Source organism: Pseudochaenichthys georgianus, chromosome 8, assembly GCF_902827115.2.
Source record: "Pseudochaenichthys georgianus chromosome 8, fPseGeo1.2, whole genome shotgun sequence".
NCBI lineage: Eukaryota > Metazoa > Chordata > Actinopteri > Perciformes > Channichthyidae > Pseudochaenichthys > Pseudochaenichthys georgianus.
Window position 1 is genome coordinate 7358539 of NC_047510.2, and position 14301 is coordinate 7372839.

A 14301-nucleotide genomic window follows, 5' to 3' on the forward strand; every position below is an offset into this window, starting at 1 on the left:
TGAGCGGCAGAGCCATACATGTGTTTCGAAGGTAAATCAGTTGAAAGCCGAAGTTCAATAAACATCCCAATCCCCTATGCTGAAGTTGCAAAAACAGCACGATCTATTGATCCAATTCTATCCGCTACCCAGTTACACAGGGACGCGGGAAGTCAGTCAGAGTTGGGGTGCGTGCAGCATCTCGCAGCGGAGTAACGCAGCGTCCACACTACAGCTCCAAAAATAGCTTGGAGCTGGGCGTGTCTGGAGCTTGGGGATTTTATTCAAGCAACACGACCAACAACCAATCACATGAATCTCCCGCCCCCGACATACAAAGCAAAAACCCCCGGGGATTTTATGCGAGCAATATATATATAAACTCCCCAAACAGGCGAAAACCTACCAGTTCCCCCCACTGCCTCTGCCACCTCCCTCCATGCTGGTTCCTCCGGTTTGTGTCCCGGTAGGTGAAGAGGGTCTGGTCATACAAAACCGGGTGATTGCTACGGTGATAGTTAGTTTCTCCTCCGACTTTTTTTGAAATATAGAAATGAACGGCGGGATATCTCTCCCAGCTTAGACGCGGTTTGATTGGCTGGCGCTTCAGCTGTCAGATTTTGGGAAACGGGATTTGATTGGCTGGCGCTGGCTACTCCGGTGTCCAGGCGACCAGAAGTTGAACAATGTTCAACTTCTGGTCGCCTGGGTCGCCTGAGACGCCTCGCTCTGCTACCCACAATTCAGTTCGGCGAAAAAGCGCGGCTACGTGACGTCACCCCATTGAAAGTGAATGGGCAGCTTGGAGCTGCTTGGAGCTTTCGACGCTGTAGTGTAGACGGGCCGTAACTGTGGTGCGGAGGGGGGGCTGCGAGTGGAGCCTCGCAGTTTTTCGGGTTGATATGTGAAGCTCATTAGCTAATGTATTTAGCAAATGTTTAGCAAAATATTAGAAGTGAGGCTACTAGTCTAACGTTAGGTCTACTGTAATAGCCTCACTTTTAATAGTTTGCAAAACATTAGCTAGCACTAGTGTTTTGCAGTTGCTAGCAGCTTATTGGGATTTTATGCTAGATAGACAGGCATTGGTTTGATATAATACATTACTCATTATTGTTAGTTAAGCATGTCAGCCTGCTGCCCCACTTCTTGTCTCTCTCTAACTCATAGCAGATGGCTGCACTAAAGAAAAGGGCTCAGAGAGGAAACCAGTTGTAAGATGTTTAAAAGTTCATTAAACATAATATATGCTTAAATGCATTTCAAAGAAGTTGTGTTGAGTTGTGTTGGAGTTTGTGTTATTCTACATTTTGACATCAAGATTTTTTGATTTTACTGCAAATGTATATCGGTTCCAAATATCGGTTATCGGTCTCCTTGATTACTAATAATCGGTATCGGCCTTGAAAAAGCTATATCGGTCGATCCCTACTACTAGTACAGTAAAGTTCAAATACAGATTATTTCAGTTCATTGAAATGCTGCACCTTAATGTTTATTTTATTATATTTTGTATTTATTTGAGTGAATACATTATTCACAGTTTAATAATAATTTAAAAAAAATATGTTATGTTTTGTGATAATTTTCTGCTGTACCGAAAACGTACCGAACCGAACCGTGACCTAAAAACCGAGGTACGTACCGAACCGAAATGTTTGTGAACCGTTACACCCCTAGTGGACAGTTATTGTTTTTTTCTTTTACCCTTGCAGAAATACCCAAAACAGGAGTTCTTTTTTTAGGCTTTTTTTTTCATTATATCCTAAATAATTTGTGTTTTTTCAAACATGTTTTCCCCAAACTACAAGAAGACCTTTGACTGTCTGTAGACTTTTCCCTATTAACAATTTCCCAAATGGCGGCTTAAGAGCAGAAAGCAAGCCTGGAGAGAAGGTAAAAGCCTAGGAGAAGATTCAAAGATTGATTAAAGCAGAGTATGGTACAGTGGGGGGGCAGGTGATGGTAATGTTTAGTGTGGGGGCAGAGTGAAGGGCACAGTTGCCTTGCTTTTTTGCGAGTCGTTTGAAGTATAAAATATACTTATTAAGGGGGGTGTGTAGTTTATGTAGAGGTTTGTCGCTAAAATTAATAGATTTATAATCTAAATCCTCAAGTAATTCGTTGTTGTGCAATTACTCTTATACTTCTCCTGAAGCCGAGAGAAGCAAGTGAGGGAAAAACCAAGAGGAGTACATTTGTATGAAGGTAGATATGGTGCAAAATGCGAGAGCGTGAAAACCTGATGTGAGCACTTGCAGAAAAAAAATCTGAGTTTGTGTGCTTACATTTACACTTGTATAAAATATCCACGTAACTGTGAACTAAATGTACACTTGTATAAAATACCCACGTAACTGTGAACCAAATGTACACTTGTAAAAAATATCCACGTAACTGTGAACCAAATTTGAAGTCACAGAAGAAAAAAAAAGGTTTTGTAGCTTGTAGAAAAAAAATGAATTTAGAGATGAAATGTTCACTTGCAGAAAAATACATATTTTTTAAATATATTTTCCATTACAACTGCAACTTTATTTATTACAACCTCTCAAATCAGTCATTACAATTTGACGAATCTGCTCTGTGGCAGTATAAATCGACGGATCTGCGGTCTTGACTTTTGTATGGAAGCAAACAAGAGACAGAAGTATTTGAATTTGATCAGACACCGAATTTATAGCATTGAAAATAATTACTTTGAAAATCATGTATCTGAATGTTTTTTGCTCCGAATTTACCTATGTGAAATAAAAATGTTGAAATTCAGATCACAAAAATTCAAGTGCAAAAAATTCGACGTCAAATATTTCGGTGTTTAAAATTCGATGTAAAAAAATTCGGTGTATAAAATTCGACGTCAAAAATTGCGATGCAGCATCATCCGGGCTACTCAGACAGGATAAGCAATCGAGCCCGAATGCAATCAACCCGACTTCTGGGGGACAGTGCTGTGAAGCTCAATGCTGCAAACTGTAGGCGATGGATGCATATGGGAGCAATTCTCGTAGACCCTATGTTAAAATGCCCAACTTAACATCAGAAAATGAACATGTTTCTAGCCTGGATCCACAAAAACATATTCTGTATATAGTTAGATTCCCCCTTCATGACAACAGGGCTGCTTCTCCTGGCTCCTCTGTCTCACTGCTAGCTCCGTTAGCTCCATTGGCTCCGTGATGCTACAGCGGCTCAGCTCATGAGGAGAACACTACTTGAACTCGGCCGTGTTTGTTGTGTTGGCTCCTGGTGGACTATTCGTCATGCAAATATAGGATTTATCTGCGGTTAAAATAGACCGACCGTGAATGCAGTTTCTTGGGTAAGTCAACCCTGCATAAGTACATAAAGTACTTATGTTATGTTACTGGTGTTTTTATTAAGCTAACGTTAATGAATGTTTAGAGTTGGGTTAGCATTTGAGCAATCGTAGCTCCATCTGTGCTAACGATGCTATGCGTAGCATCCAAGAGTGTATAACATTAAGTGGGATGCTACTGTATACCAAAAGGCTTCTGTGCGAGGTTGCTAAAATAAGGTCATCCTTGTACGTTAGATAGTTAGGTTACTGTATGCATTGTTAAGGTTCGTTTAAATTCGCTATGCTCTACTATAGCATACAATAGACTAGCTAACGTCAACGTATTGTTGAAGAGAGGCTTAGTGATATTAAATCAACCTCACAATGAAATGTGTGTATCTTTAAAATATGAGCGTCACATTTCAAGATGGTCCAGAAATAACGCTCCCTTAGATATTGTAATATGGTTTGTTGAACTGGAGTTATTTATTGCAGCTAACCGCCTATCCGACGAACGACACAAACATTGTTGTTTTTAATATTATTATTACCAATGCCTAATTGTATTATCCTCACACTTGAGAAACAGCCTTATCGTGGCTGTAGAACAGAACATGTAACTTAAGGACGATGAATAGCGTAGTCAATGCTTTAGTGACAAGGAAATTATTTGTTTAAATATTAGACATGACGTTATGTGTGACTTCAGTGAAAATTAAGCTTATCCATTGCATTTGTTCAATAGGTTTGTGTCTTACCCTTACGTGTGTGATGCATATGAATATGGCATATGAAAACAAATTAATTTGACTGACTTATTAAAAACTCATCCAAAGTAACAGTAAAATAAAAAGGACCTACACAATAATACTCAATCAAACTGATACAGTATAAGGACTGTGATATCCAGCAATTTCTTAAGTATAACAATAAGATTATGACCTGTTTTTAAAAGAAGATAAAAAGTTGTTTGCATGTAAAGAAGTCTGTAAGCCATGCATGTAACTTTACATCTGTTTGTTCAAAGTGTCCTTAAGGTGATCCAGACAGGCTGGACCAGAGGAGGAGAGACAGATCTGGACTCCTAGCAGCAGAGAACTTCAGCACGGATTCCAAGGTACACCTTTTTCATACTTTACAAAGAATGCATAAAGTAATGACTCTAATACACTGATACACATGCCATTAAACATGACTGAATACTAGATCACCTACACATCAGTGATGTTGAGTGTACTTTCTTAGCTAAAGGTTACATTTTACCAAGCAACATCACTTTTTTGTTCAACTTTCACATTTCAATGTATTTAAGGCAAAATTATTGAACATAGTGAGAGCTGCGACCCTTTGTCTTTCAGTGAGACAACCGGACAGAGCAAGCTTCTACAGTTGCACTACGTTTTGATAACAGTTCTATATTATTTTAATAATACATTTATTTCAATGTTGATGAATTTAGAACGGTTTATTCATAATCTGATTATTTTTGTAGTACACTGTTGGATTTAAAAAACACATTAAAATAAAAAAATCATTATATTTATAGCCCCTGAACAAACAAACAAACACACCTCTTTCTTAAATAACACACTTGCTCTGCAATAATATGTTTTTTGATATTTCTGTTAGGAGATGCCTGAGAGACAGGACTGCTTCACCATGTTCTCTTTCTCTGAGGGTCCAGAAGAACATCCAAGAGGGAAAGGAGAAGCTGATGTGATGAGATTTAAGAGCAGTACAGGACATTCACTAAGAGACACTTAGGCCCTTTCTCATTTCACTAATTGCCCTCCTCGAGACTTAGTCCCGCCCACAGGAGATGCGAGCGGAGGAGCCAAGGAGGGGAACCGAGGAGAGAGGAGGAGAACCGAGGAGAGAGGAGGGGAAGCAGCAGGCGGTTAGAGAAAGGAGAACTCGGTCATTTTAAAGAGACGTCCATTAATGATGACAGGAGGCACAGCAGTCCTCTGTCTGATGGACAGATGTGTTCATGACCACTTCTATATTTACTTTGATTCATTCACAGTGCGGTGTAATGAGACAATAACAGGCTACAGATGCGGACATATACACACACATATATATGTATATATTTATATAAATATATACAATTTCAGAATCAAACGGAGCACTCTCATAATAACGTAACACTATCAGAGACTGGATATACCCAAATAAATGGTGCCAATCTTCAGTCAGATGTGAATGTGTAACTTAACATTTTCAGTAAGAATAACGGACAAAAGGAGTGCAAATACAATTTATTGAAATGTGAACTAAAAGTTATCAAGCATGAACCATCACAATTTTTTTTAAATACAAATGAAATAATATACATAAATTACACTAAATGTTAATCTGTTAATTGATTAAGTAAACACATTTTGTCAAATAAAGTGACCGGCTAGGCCTGTGCAGGTGGTAACAGCTATGCCCAGCATGGGCTAAGTTCTGTAGGTGCAGCTGGTGCAGGTCCTCCTCCCTCAGGCCTGGGGCCTGTACTACGAAGCCGGTTCAACCTAACCTGGATATGTTTGAGTTAGCCGGTTGGCCTAATCCAAAACATACGCGCTCTCGCTAAACGGTACTACGACGCGGGTTATCAAGTGAATCGCTCAAGCCAGCCGTGTCCTATCTAGTTAGGTGCGCGTTCACATGAAAGGGGTGGGATCTGGAGCATTCGACCAATCACAAACATGGAGAAGCGTACTGACAGCGCAGCGTCATACTTCCTGAATGAAAAGTCAACTATAATATTAGACATCCATGACTTAAACACTTTATCTAGGATCAAAGCCACATAGCTGCACCTGCAAGGTGAATACAGCTGGTAACAGAACAAGTGTTTGAATGCGTACATTAACAGGTTTATGATATCACTGCCGTCTAAGACACGATCTGACTTTAATTACATTTGTCTCGAGTGTTTCCTCAACTTAATGTTACTCTGATCCGGGTACTGATGTTGTGGCAGATATTTAAGTAAGCTTTGTTAACGCTAATGTTATAATAGTCAGATTGTTCTGAAGATGGAGGTGATATTCTATTCATGTTCACGTTCACACAGTCGGTGATTTTTGCCGGCCGTCTTTCCTGCATCGGCAGCTTTTCTGTATTTCCTTTCTCCTGTAATATGACTTGATCGCTTTAAACTCTGCACACTGAGCTCTGATTGGTCAGCAGGCAGTGCTTTCACTGAGTTGAGCTCTTAGCCTGCAACCTCACCTGGTCCCGACCAGGTTAGCCGCTAAGCATAAGTTACCATGAAGATCTAGCCTGCTAAAAAGAGAACCAGCTTCGTAGGACCGGAAACCCAGAGTTTTCCCTGAATTTAGCCGCTAAGAGAAAATCCTGCTTCGTAGTATACCCCCCAGGTCCTCCTCGCAGGGAAAGACCCTCAGCCCTCTCTGGCCAAACCAACAGACAGGACGTTCCCCCAAAGTCTCTAATCATCCATCCTGTGAATATGAGGGGAACAAATAGTGTAATAGATGCTTTGGACAATAAGAAATATAAAGTTAACTGTTGAGTTGCTCCGTTTTTTTAGATTGACAGGGTTTAATAATACAAACAAAAGGAGAGGCACCGTAAAATAAAGATTGGTCTTTCAATAAATTGTGTTGATTTTGTCTTTTGAATTGTTTGTCTAAAGTCAAGTACAGAACTGTTACTTATAGTTTGAATGATACAGTCTGGTTATAATGTTTGGAGGAGGCATCACAGGTAAGAGCACCATTTGTTGTGTTGCATCCACAACAAATCAGATGTGTGTGTATTTATTTATCTACTATTTCTTGAATCATTACTGTCAGTCCAAAACAAGAGATTTTGTTTTAGTAACATTTTTTTTAAAACATTCTCTTTTCCACTACACTATCTTGAATACTTTAGTTTTTACATCACTACATTTATCTAACAGCTTTAACATTGTAAAGGTGTCACTTCGGACTCTGGGTAATTATGACAGCATGTCCTACTATTTTGAGAGTTTGAACAAACCAGACCTTCATCTATTAATGTAGAAAATAGTCAGCACATTAAACCATTATGAAAGTAATCATTAGTTAGCTCATTGTTCGAAATGAGCTCCAACTACAACAGTTAAGTCAACTCGTGCATCGGTAATAACAATACAACAAATTATATAATAGTATAACTTGTGTCGACTTTAACAACACTTTCCTAATTATACTAGCATACTTTTACTAAAGTAACATTAACATGTTTAAATGCAGGGCTTTTGCAAGATAGTATTTCGTATAATGTAGTGTCTACTTGACTTATCTAACCGAAGTGATCGTTACGTTACTTTGCAAACCGTCACCCCCCCCCCCCCCACACACACACACACACACACACACACACACAAAAGGACACGGTAACGTTGTGATTCACTTCAATTAATGATAACTACGGAGCTTGCTAACAGCAAGGCACAAGGCTACTTCACTCATTTAGCTAGTTAATGTAAGATACAAATGCTGTCGAGCCCTCACTGCTTGGAAAATAAAGAGCACAAACTGACTACTTACCCGAGCGGCGAGCCCCACTGTTCTCCGTCATTTTTCTCCCAGGTTGTGATCACATGACTGACAAAGCCGTGCTCTGATAGGCCAGAAGTCGGTTTGATTGCATTAGGGCTCGATTGGTTTTCCTGTCTGAGTAGCCCGGATGATGCTGCATCGCAATTTTGGACATCGAATTTTATACACCGAATTTTTTGACGTCGAATTTTTTTCACTTGAATTTTTGGGATCTGAATTTGAACATTCTAATTTTTTTCACTTGAATTTTTACATTTTTATTTCACATAGGTAAATTCGGAGCAAAAACATTCAGATACATGATTTTCAAAGTAATTATTTTCAATGCTATAAATTCGGTGTCTAATACAATTCAAATACTTCTGTCTCTTGTTTGCTTCCATACTTTTGCTACACTTCTTGCGATAAATGTGTCGCAAAAGTAATTTTCACCTGTAGATGTGGGGGGAGGGAGGGGGGTTGGAGCAAAGGGGCGGAGCTATCAGAACAACGAGGCTTGGGTCAGTCACAGTCAGGTCGAACCGGATGACTGCGGGGCTACTGTTCGTGTCGCTACCAGTCCGCTGACATGGCGCGTCAATCAACGGTAAGTTTCGCCCAGTACTTGCCCAGTATTACTTTGAATATTATTATTGTGATTGAGGATTAAATCCGCTTTGAAGACCACCGTTTTATATCGTGCAGTTTAGCGGCGAAATAACGTCAGTCAGCCAGCTAACGCTAGCTTTGTTGAGTGTATGCTAGCTAAACAAGTAGTGGCTGTAGTCTAAACAGCAGTAATTCATATATTATAGCCTACTGCTTTGGCACTAACGGTTGATAAGCGTTTATGAAAATAAAACCAATTGAACTGTACTGAAATAATGACAAGTTTTATAATTGTCTTGGGCTCCTGCTGTGTTTTTAAAGCCTTTGTAAATTATCCATGCTATTTTCTATTTAGCTAACGTCGAAGTAGTGTATGTGAAATAAACCTCACATGTGTGTATATTACAATTATTAATGTCATATTTCAAGATGATTACTTAGATATTACAATATGGTTGGTTGAGCTGGAGTTCATTATTGAGCTTACAAGTTAACGTCACAGTCATCTGAATAACAAACCCAAACCTTGTTGTTTTTATTAATTGTATTACAAATTGATATCAAATAAACAGTAAGCATTGGTAACACAATTTCCAAAGTTACAGTAAAATAAAAAGGACCCTGACTCTACACAATCCAACATGTTCAACAGAAGAGAATGGTTATATTGTTTGTACACATGGTTACTTTACATATATATCTGTTTGTTTAAGCTTAAGGTGTCCAGGTGATGCAGACAGGCTGGACCAGAGGGTGAGAGACAGAACTGGACTCCTCACAGCAGTGAACTTCAGCTCAGGTACTAAGACTCTTTTTTCATACTGTACAAAGAATCAAGAAAGATATTGGTTTAAATGAATGAAGTATTGACTTGAATACACTGATATACATTCCATTAAACAATACTAAATACTAGATCACCTACACATCAGTTAAGTTGAGGGTTTTTTCCATGCACAAAGTCACATTTAGATGTTAACAAGCAATATGACTTTGTCAGTTTTCTAATTTAATGTATTGAAGGCAAAGATATTTAACACATAGTGAGAACTGCTACTATTTATCTCTCAATATTGTCTGTAAAAACGTGGTAAAAGTTATTCTTTCAGTGAGACAACAGAGCAAGCTTCTACAGTTGCACTATGTTTTGATAACAGTTAAATATTATTTTGATAATAACATATATTTCAATGTTGATGAATTTCATACTGTTCATTCATAATCTGATTACAATTAAAAAATAATTATATCAACAGCCCCATAACACACAAACACACCTCTTTCATAAATAACACACTTGTTCTGCAATAATGTTTTATGTTTCCTGTAATTTTTGTTAGGAAAGGACATGCCTGAAAGACACGACATCTTCTCCTTCTCTGAGGGTCAAGAAGAACATCCAAGAGGAACATTAAAAGCTGATGTTATGAGATTTTAAGACCAGTACAAGACATTCACTAAGAAACTACTTTTATTGTGAAAACAAAGATCTGCACACCGAATATTTTTGTAGTCTATCAGGACCATCATTTGTTTGTGACACTGCCTGCACCTTAGAGAAGGGGTGGTTATAGTCAGGCTTATAAAGTGTGGCGAAAAACATAGTCAGCTGATCGAATGCACCTATTTCCACATCTACACTCCATCAGCTGATTAATTCTATGTGCCTCACTTTATGAGCTTCACATCACTTGTGCCTTGTACCGCAGAGTTTGCAACGTCACAAATAAATGGGGCCAATCTTCAGTCAGATGTGAATGTGGCATCTAACATTTTCAGTAAGAATAATGGACAAAATGAGTGCAAATACAATTTCTTGAAATGTGAACCAAAAGTTAATCAAATGTTTTAAATAAAAAGCACATGGACAGAAGGTGTAAACCTAATAAATGTATAAGTAAACACATTTAGTCAAATAACGTGACAGACTAGGCCTGTGCAGTTGGTATCAGCTTTGCCCAGCATGGGCTCCTCCATCAGGCCTGGTCCTCCTCGCTGAGGAAAGACCCTCAGTCCTCTCCACACCAACAGACAGGACGTCCATCACACGGAGGTTTCTCCCTGAAGTCTCTGCAGCCCTCTGGACACCACGCTGTCTCAATCCGTCCACACTGAATATGAGAGGGGGAAAATGAAAATAATAAATGCTTTAGAGACAATAAGAAACATAAAGTTGACTGTTGAGTTGCTCAGTTTTTTTAGATTGTCAATACTATTACTGTATAACTAATATCTCAGGTTAAGAGGCACCTTCAAATAAAGATTGGTCTTTAAATACATGTTGTCTTTTGAATTGTTTGTCTAAAGTCAAGGATCTAGAACTGGTACTTAGTTTTAATGATACAGTCTGGTTATTATGCTGTTTGGAGGAGGCATCGGTAAGAGCACTAACTAGCTGTACACATGTACCTTAGCTTGACTTAAATGTATTAAACGTATAGTTCAGTGATGGCAAAATATAAATAACTAATGTCATGCAAACATATTAATATTTGCTTGATTCCAGAGTTGAATTTAGCACAATTGCATACAAACGTTAAGGGATTTTAAGATTCTGAAGTTCAATTGGTTTTATTTTCATAAACGGTTATCAACCGTTAGTGCCAAAGCAGTAGGCTATAATATATGAATTACTGCTGTATAGACGACAACCACTACTTGTTTAGCTAGAATAAACTCAACAAAGCTATCGTTAGCTGGCTAACTGACGTTATTTTGCCGCTAAACTGCACGATATAAAACGGTGGTCTTCAAAGCGGATGTAATCCTCAATCACAATAATAATATTCAAAGTAATACTGGGCAAGTAATGGGCCAAAATGTACCGTTCATTGATGCGCCATGTCAGCGGACTGGTAGCGACACGAACCGTTAGCCCCGCAGTCTCCAGTCACCCGAGCCTCGTCCTTCTGATAGCTCCGCCCCTTCGCTCCAACCCCCCTCCCTCCCCCCACATCTACAGGTGAAAATTACTTTTGTGACACATTTATCGCAAGAAGTGTAGCAAAAGTCAAGACCGCAGATTCGTCGATTTATACTGCCACAGAGCAGATTCGTCAAGTTGTAATGACTGATTTGAGAGGTTGTAATAAATAAAGTTGCAGTTGTAATGGAAAATATATTTTAAAAATGTGTATTTTTCTGCAAGTGAACATTTCATCTCTAAGTTCATTTTTTTCCGACAAGCTACAAAACATTTTTTTTTCTTCTGTGACTTCAAATTTGGTTCACAGTTACGTAGATATTTTTTACAAGTGTAAATTTGATTCACAGTTACGTGGATATTTTATACAAGTGTACATTTGGTTCACAGTTACGTGGATATTTTATACAAGTGTAAATGTATGCACACAAGCACAGATTTTTTTTCTGCAAGTGCTCACATCAGGTTTTCACGCTCTCGCATTTTGCACCATATCTACCTTCATACATTTGTTCGTTTTGCGAAGATAACTTTTGGAAGTTACTTTTTTCAGTAATGAAAAAAGGGTTGAAATTAAAACATGTTATTGTTGTTATACTGGTTTCAGCCACACAGGGCTGAAGTGCACCACGACCTATGCTCTAAATATTCAACTAAAAGCATTAGGTTTTCTTCGAGATTAGTTTTAATTTCTACATGAACTCTTAACACAAGGTGTCTGCAATAACATGGCAAACTTGTTGTGCTATGTCTTTATCACCAACAAGGAAAACACAAAAATATTGTGCAACCTCTTTAACAAAAATATCACCTTCACAAGTTTCTGTCTTATAGCTTTACAAATGTTGTCAAATCTTTGATATGTAATTTTCTTGTTATTTTTCTTTGTTATACTTTTGCCCAAAGCCATCATTTTTTATAACATTCAATGAGTCTACCTTTAGTTCAGGGGTCTGCAACCTTTTTGACCAAAAGAGCCATTTCGCTCCTTTTTCCCAAAAGATGTTTTGTCTGGAGCCGCAAAACATATTTCATAGTTTTTTATTGTTATATCAGACAAAAACTACAGTTTTTTTGCATTTATTAGGCTATTTATTACATGATATAAAACTGTTAACCTCGAATAAGAAACAAATAACTTTTATAAGGAGAATTAAAAATAATACACAGGCCTACTTTAAAATAAATTAAACACAGCACTTGGGGAGTCCTCTGCACATTTGAAGAGGAAACAAATATTATTAAATGGGCCCACTTTGAAATAAATAAAACATATATCTGCACCCTAAAAAGAGTTAAAGGTAAGAATGGAGAAACCAGCTTGAGTGCGCTAGAATTTGAAAGTACACAACCGGAAAAAATATGCTTCTTCCTTCAGACTTTCTTACAGAGCCCCTCCTCCAACACACACGAACGAACACATGACCAATGAGGGCACGATATAAGTTTGTGCCCAGATGTAAGGCTGACAGGCAGGTAGGCCATCCAGTTATTTTAGCTGGGCCGGCTCAGATGATTGGTCGTGCTTTTTACAGCGCTACGGCTTCCAGAGATTAATTGTTGTATGTATTTATTGTCAAAGCATTTAATATATTCATTGCTATCGGGACGTTAAGAGCATTCCATGGAATATAACAAAAAGTGTTTTCTGAAATAAATTACATACCCCATTGAATTATGACTGACGATAGTCAGCTGTCTTCCTCTCCCTCGTAAAGGCTGCACCATCGTTGACAACGTCTCTCTACATATCAGACATACCGGTAAACCAGCATCGTTTGCTGTGAAAGCATACAACTCTGTCCACGCAGAATTAAATCCTGTGTTCCTCCGGTACTTTTCTTTGATTTATCCATAGTTCGCTCATCGAGCCGGGGGTTAGGTTATTCGCCTCCAAGAAAAGGCGCTCGCGCGGGACCGGAGCAGGATGTGACGCATATTTTAGTTGACCTAATTAAAACCGTTTTGTTTTTTATTTATGTGTCACAGTATCACCTCAAAATACAACATACGAAACATTTTCAACCATGCAACAAAATATAAATAGTCCTACAAATACTTTTATTTTATTTCCTTCTTATTTTTGTCTAAGCTCGAGGGAGCCAGAGCAGAGGGCTTAAATATGGGGGTTATTCCCTATCTTTATTCAAGAGCGTGGTATTTAAATTTGAGAGCATACTTTATGTATTTATTTCCCTCAAACTCTGTCCTCGCACTCAAATAGTGCCCTCGCACTCAAATAGTGCCTGCTTGCACTTAGATTTGCTCTGCTTGTGCTCAAACTGTACGCTTGCACTCAGATATATTGCTGCTCAGAATTATTCTGTGCGCGCTCGAAACTTTTTCTGCTCTCAGAATTATTCTGTGCGCGCTCGAAACTTTTGTGCAACAATCCTGTCAAAATCCCTCAACCAATAGGAGGCCAGGTGTCCTTGCGGGTGCGTTCGCTTTACTTATTACAGCGTCCCGTCAGGGCGGTTACTCTTTGGTTTATAAACTCCAGCCCTCCACGGCTTTATAACATAACATGTACATCACTTCGCTGTACAACTTTTTTTTGGGGGGGGGGGGGGGTGTAAGCACAGTTAGTACATGTTTATAAAACGGACAATTCAAATCAAGCAATCTCATGTTTCTTAGTCGTGATATAATGAGCGTATATCCCGGGTATAATTGTAGTTACTTTTTACAAGTCAGTATCCCTCCGCGTCTGAGAACCGTTACAACCATATGGTTACAACTGTTACATTACGTCCGTCACGAAACTAACTAACTAACAAAGCTTAAAATGGAAACATTTAAGGTTAACTTCGACCTCCGGGGTGGCCTTACTATGGAGGAGTGGATTGAGAAGTGCCTATCTCCAGAAAAAAAAAAGCACCTAAACGACGACAATGCTGTCTGTCTATTATGTTCTCTAGCTGTTATTGTTGTTGCATAGCAACCACCTCGCACTATGTTTTGTG

General features: G+C 38.6%; 1 protein-coding gene and 2 long non-coding RNA genes across 11 annotated transcripts in view; 2 read left to right on the forward strand and 1 right to left on the reverse strand.

Moving 5' to 3' along the window:
• Positions 1-14301, reverse strand: part of LOC117451636 (RNA-binding protein FUS-like) — an 84799-nt gene that overhangs the window by 49159 nt on the left and 21339 nt on the right. For 4 of the 9 annotated variants that reach the window (XM_071203946.1, XM_071203949.1, XM_071203947.1 and 1 more), the window contains one exon: positions 9945-10523. The exons of the other annotated variants lie outside the window; for them this stretch is intronic. In XM_071203946.1, coding sequence (XP_071060047.1) covers positions 10361-10523 — 163 coding nt within the window. In that variant the 3' untranslated portion in view covers positions 9945-10360. Of the gene's footprint in view, positions 1-9944; positions 10524-14301 lie in introns of those variants that run through there. 9 annotated transcript variants of the gene reach the window in all.
• Positions 2944-6733, forward strand: LOC139434234 (uncharacterized). The gene is made up of 3 exons (XR_011643618.1): positions 2944-3301; positions 4308-4397; positions 4910-6733. It is a non-coding gene; the product is annotated as an uncharacterized lncRNA (long non-coding RNA).
• Positions 8314-9850, forward strand: LOC139434233 (uncharacterized). Its single transcript, XR_011643617.1, has 3 exons — positions 8314-8410; positions 9126-9211; positions 9753-9850. It is a non-coding gene; the product is annotated as an uncharacterized lncRNA (long non-coding RNA).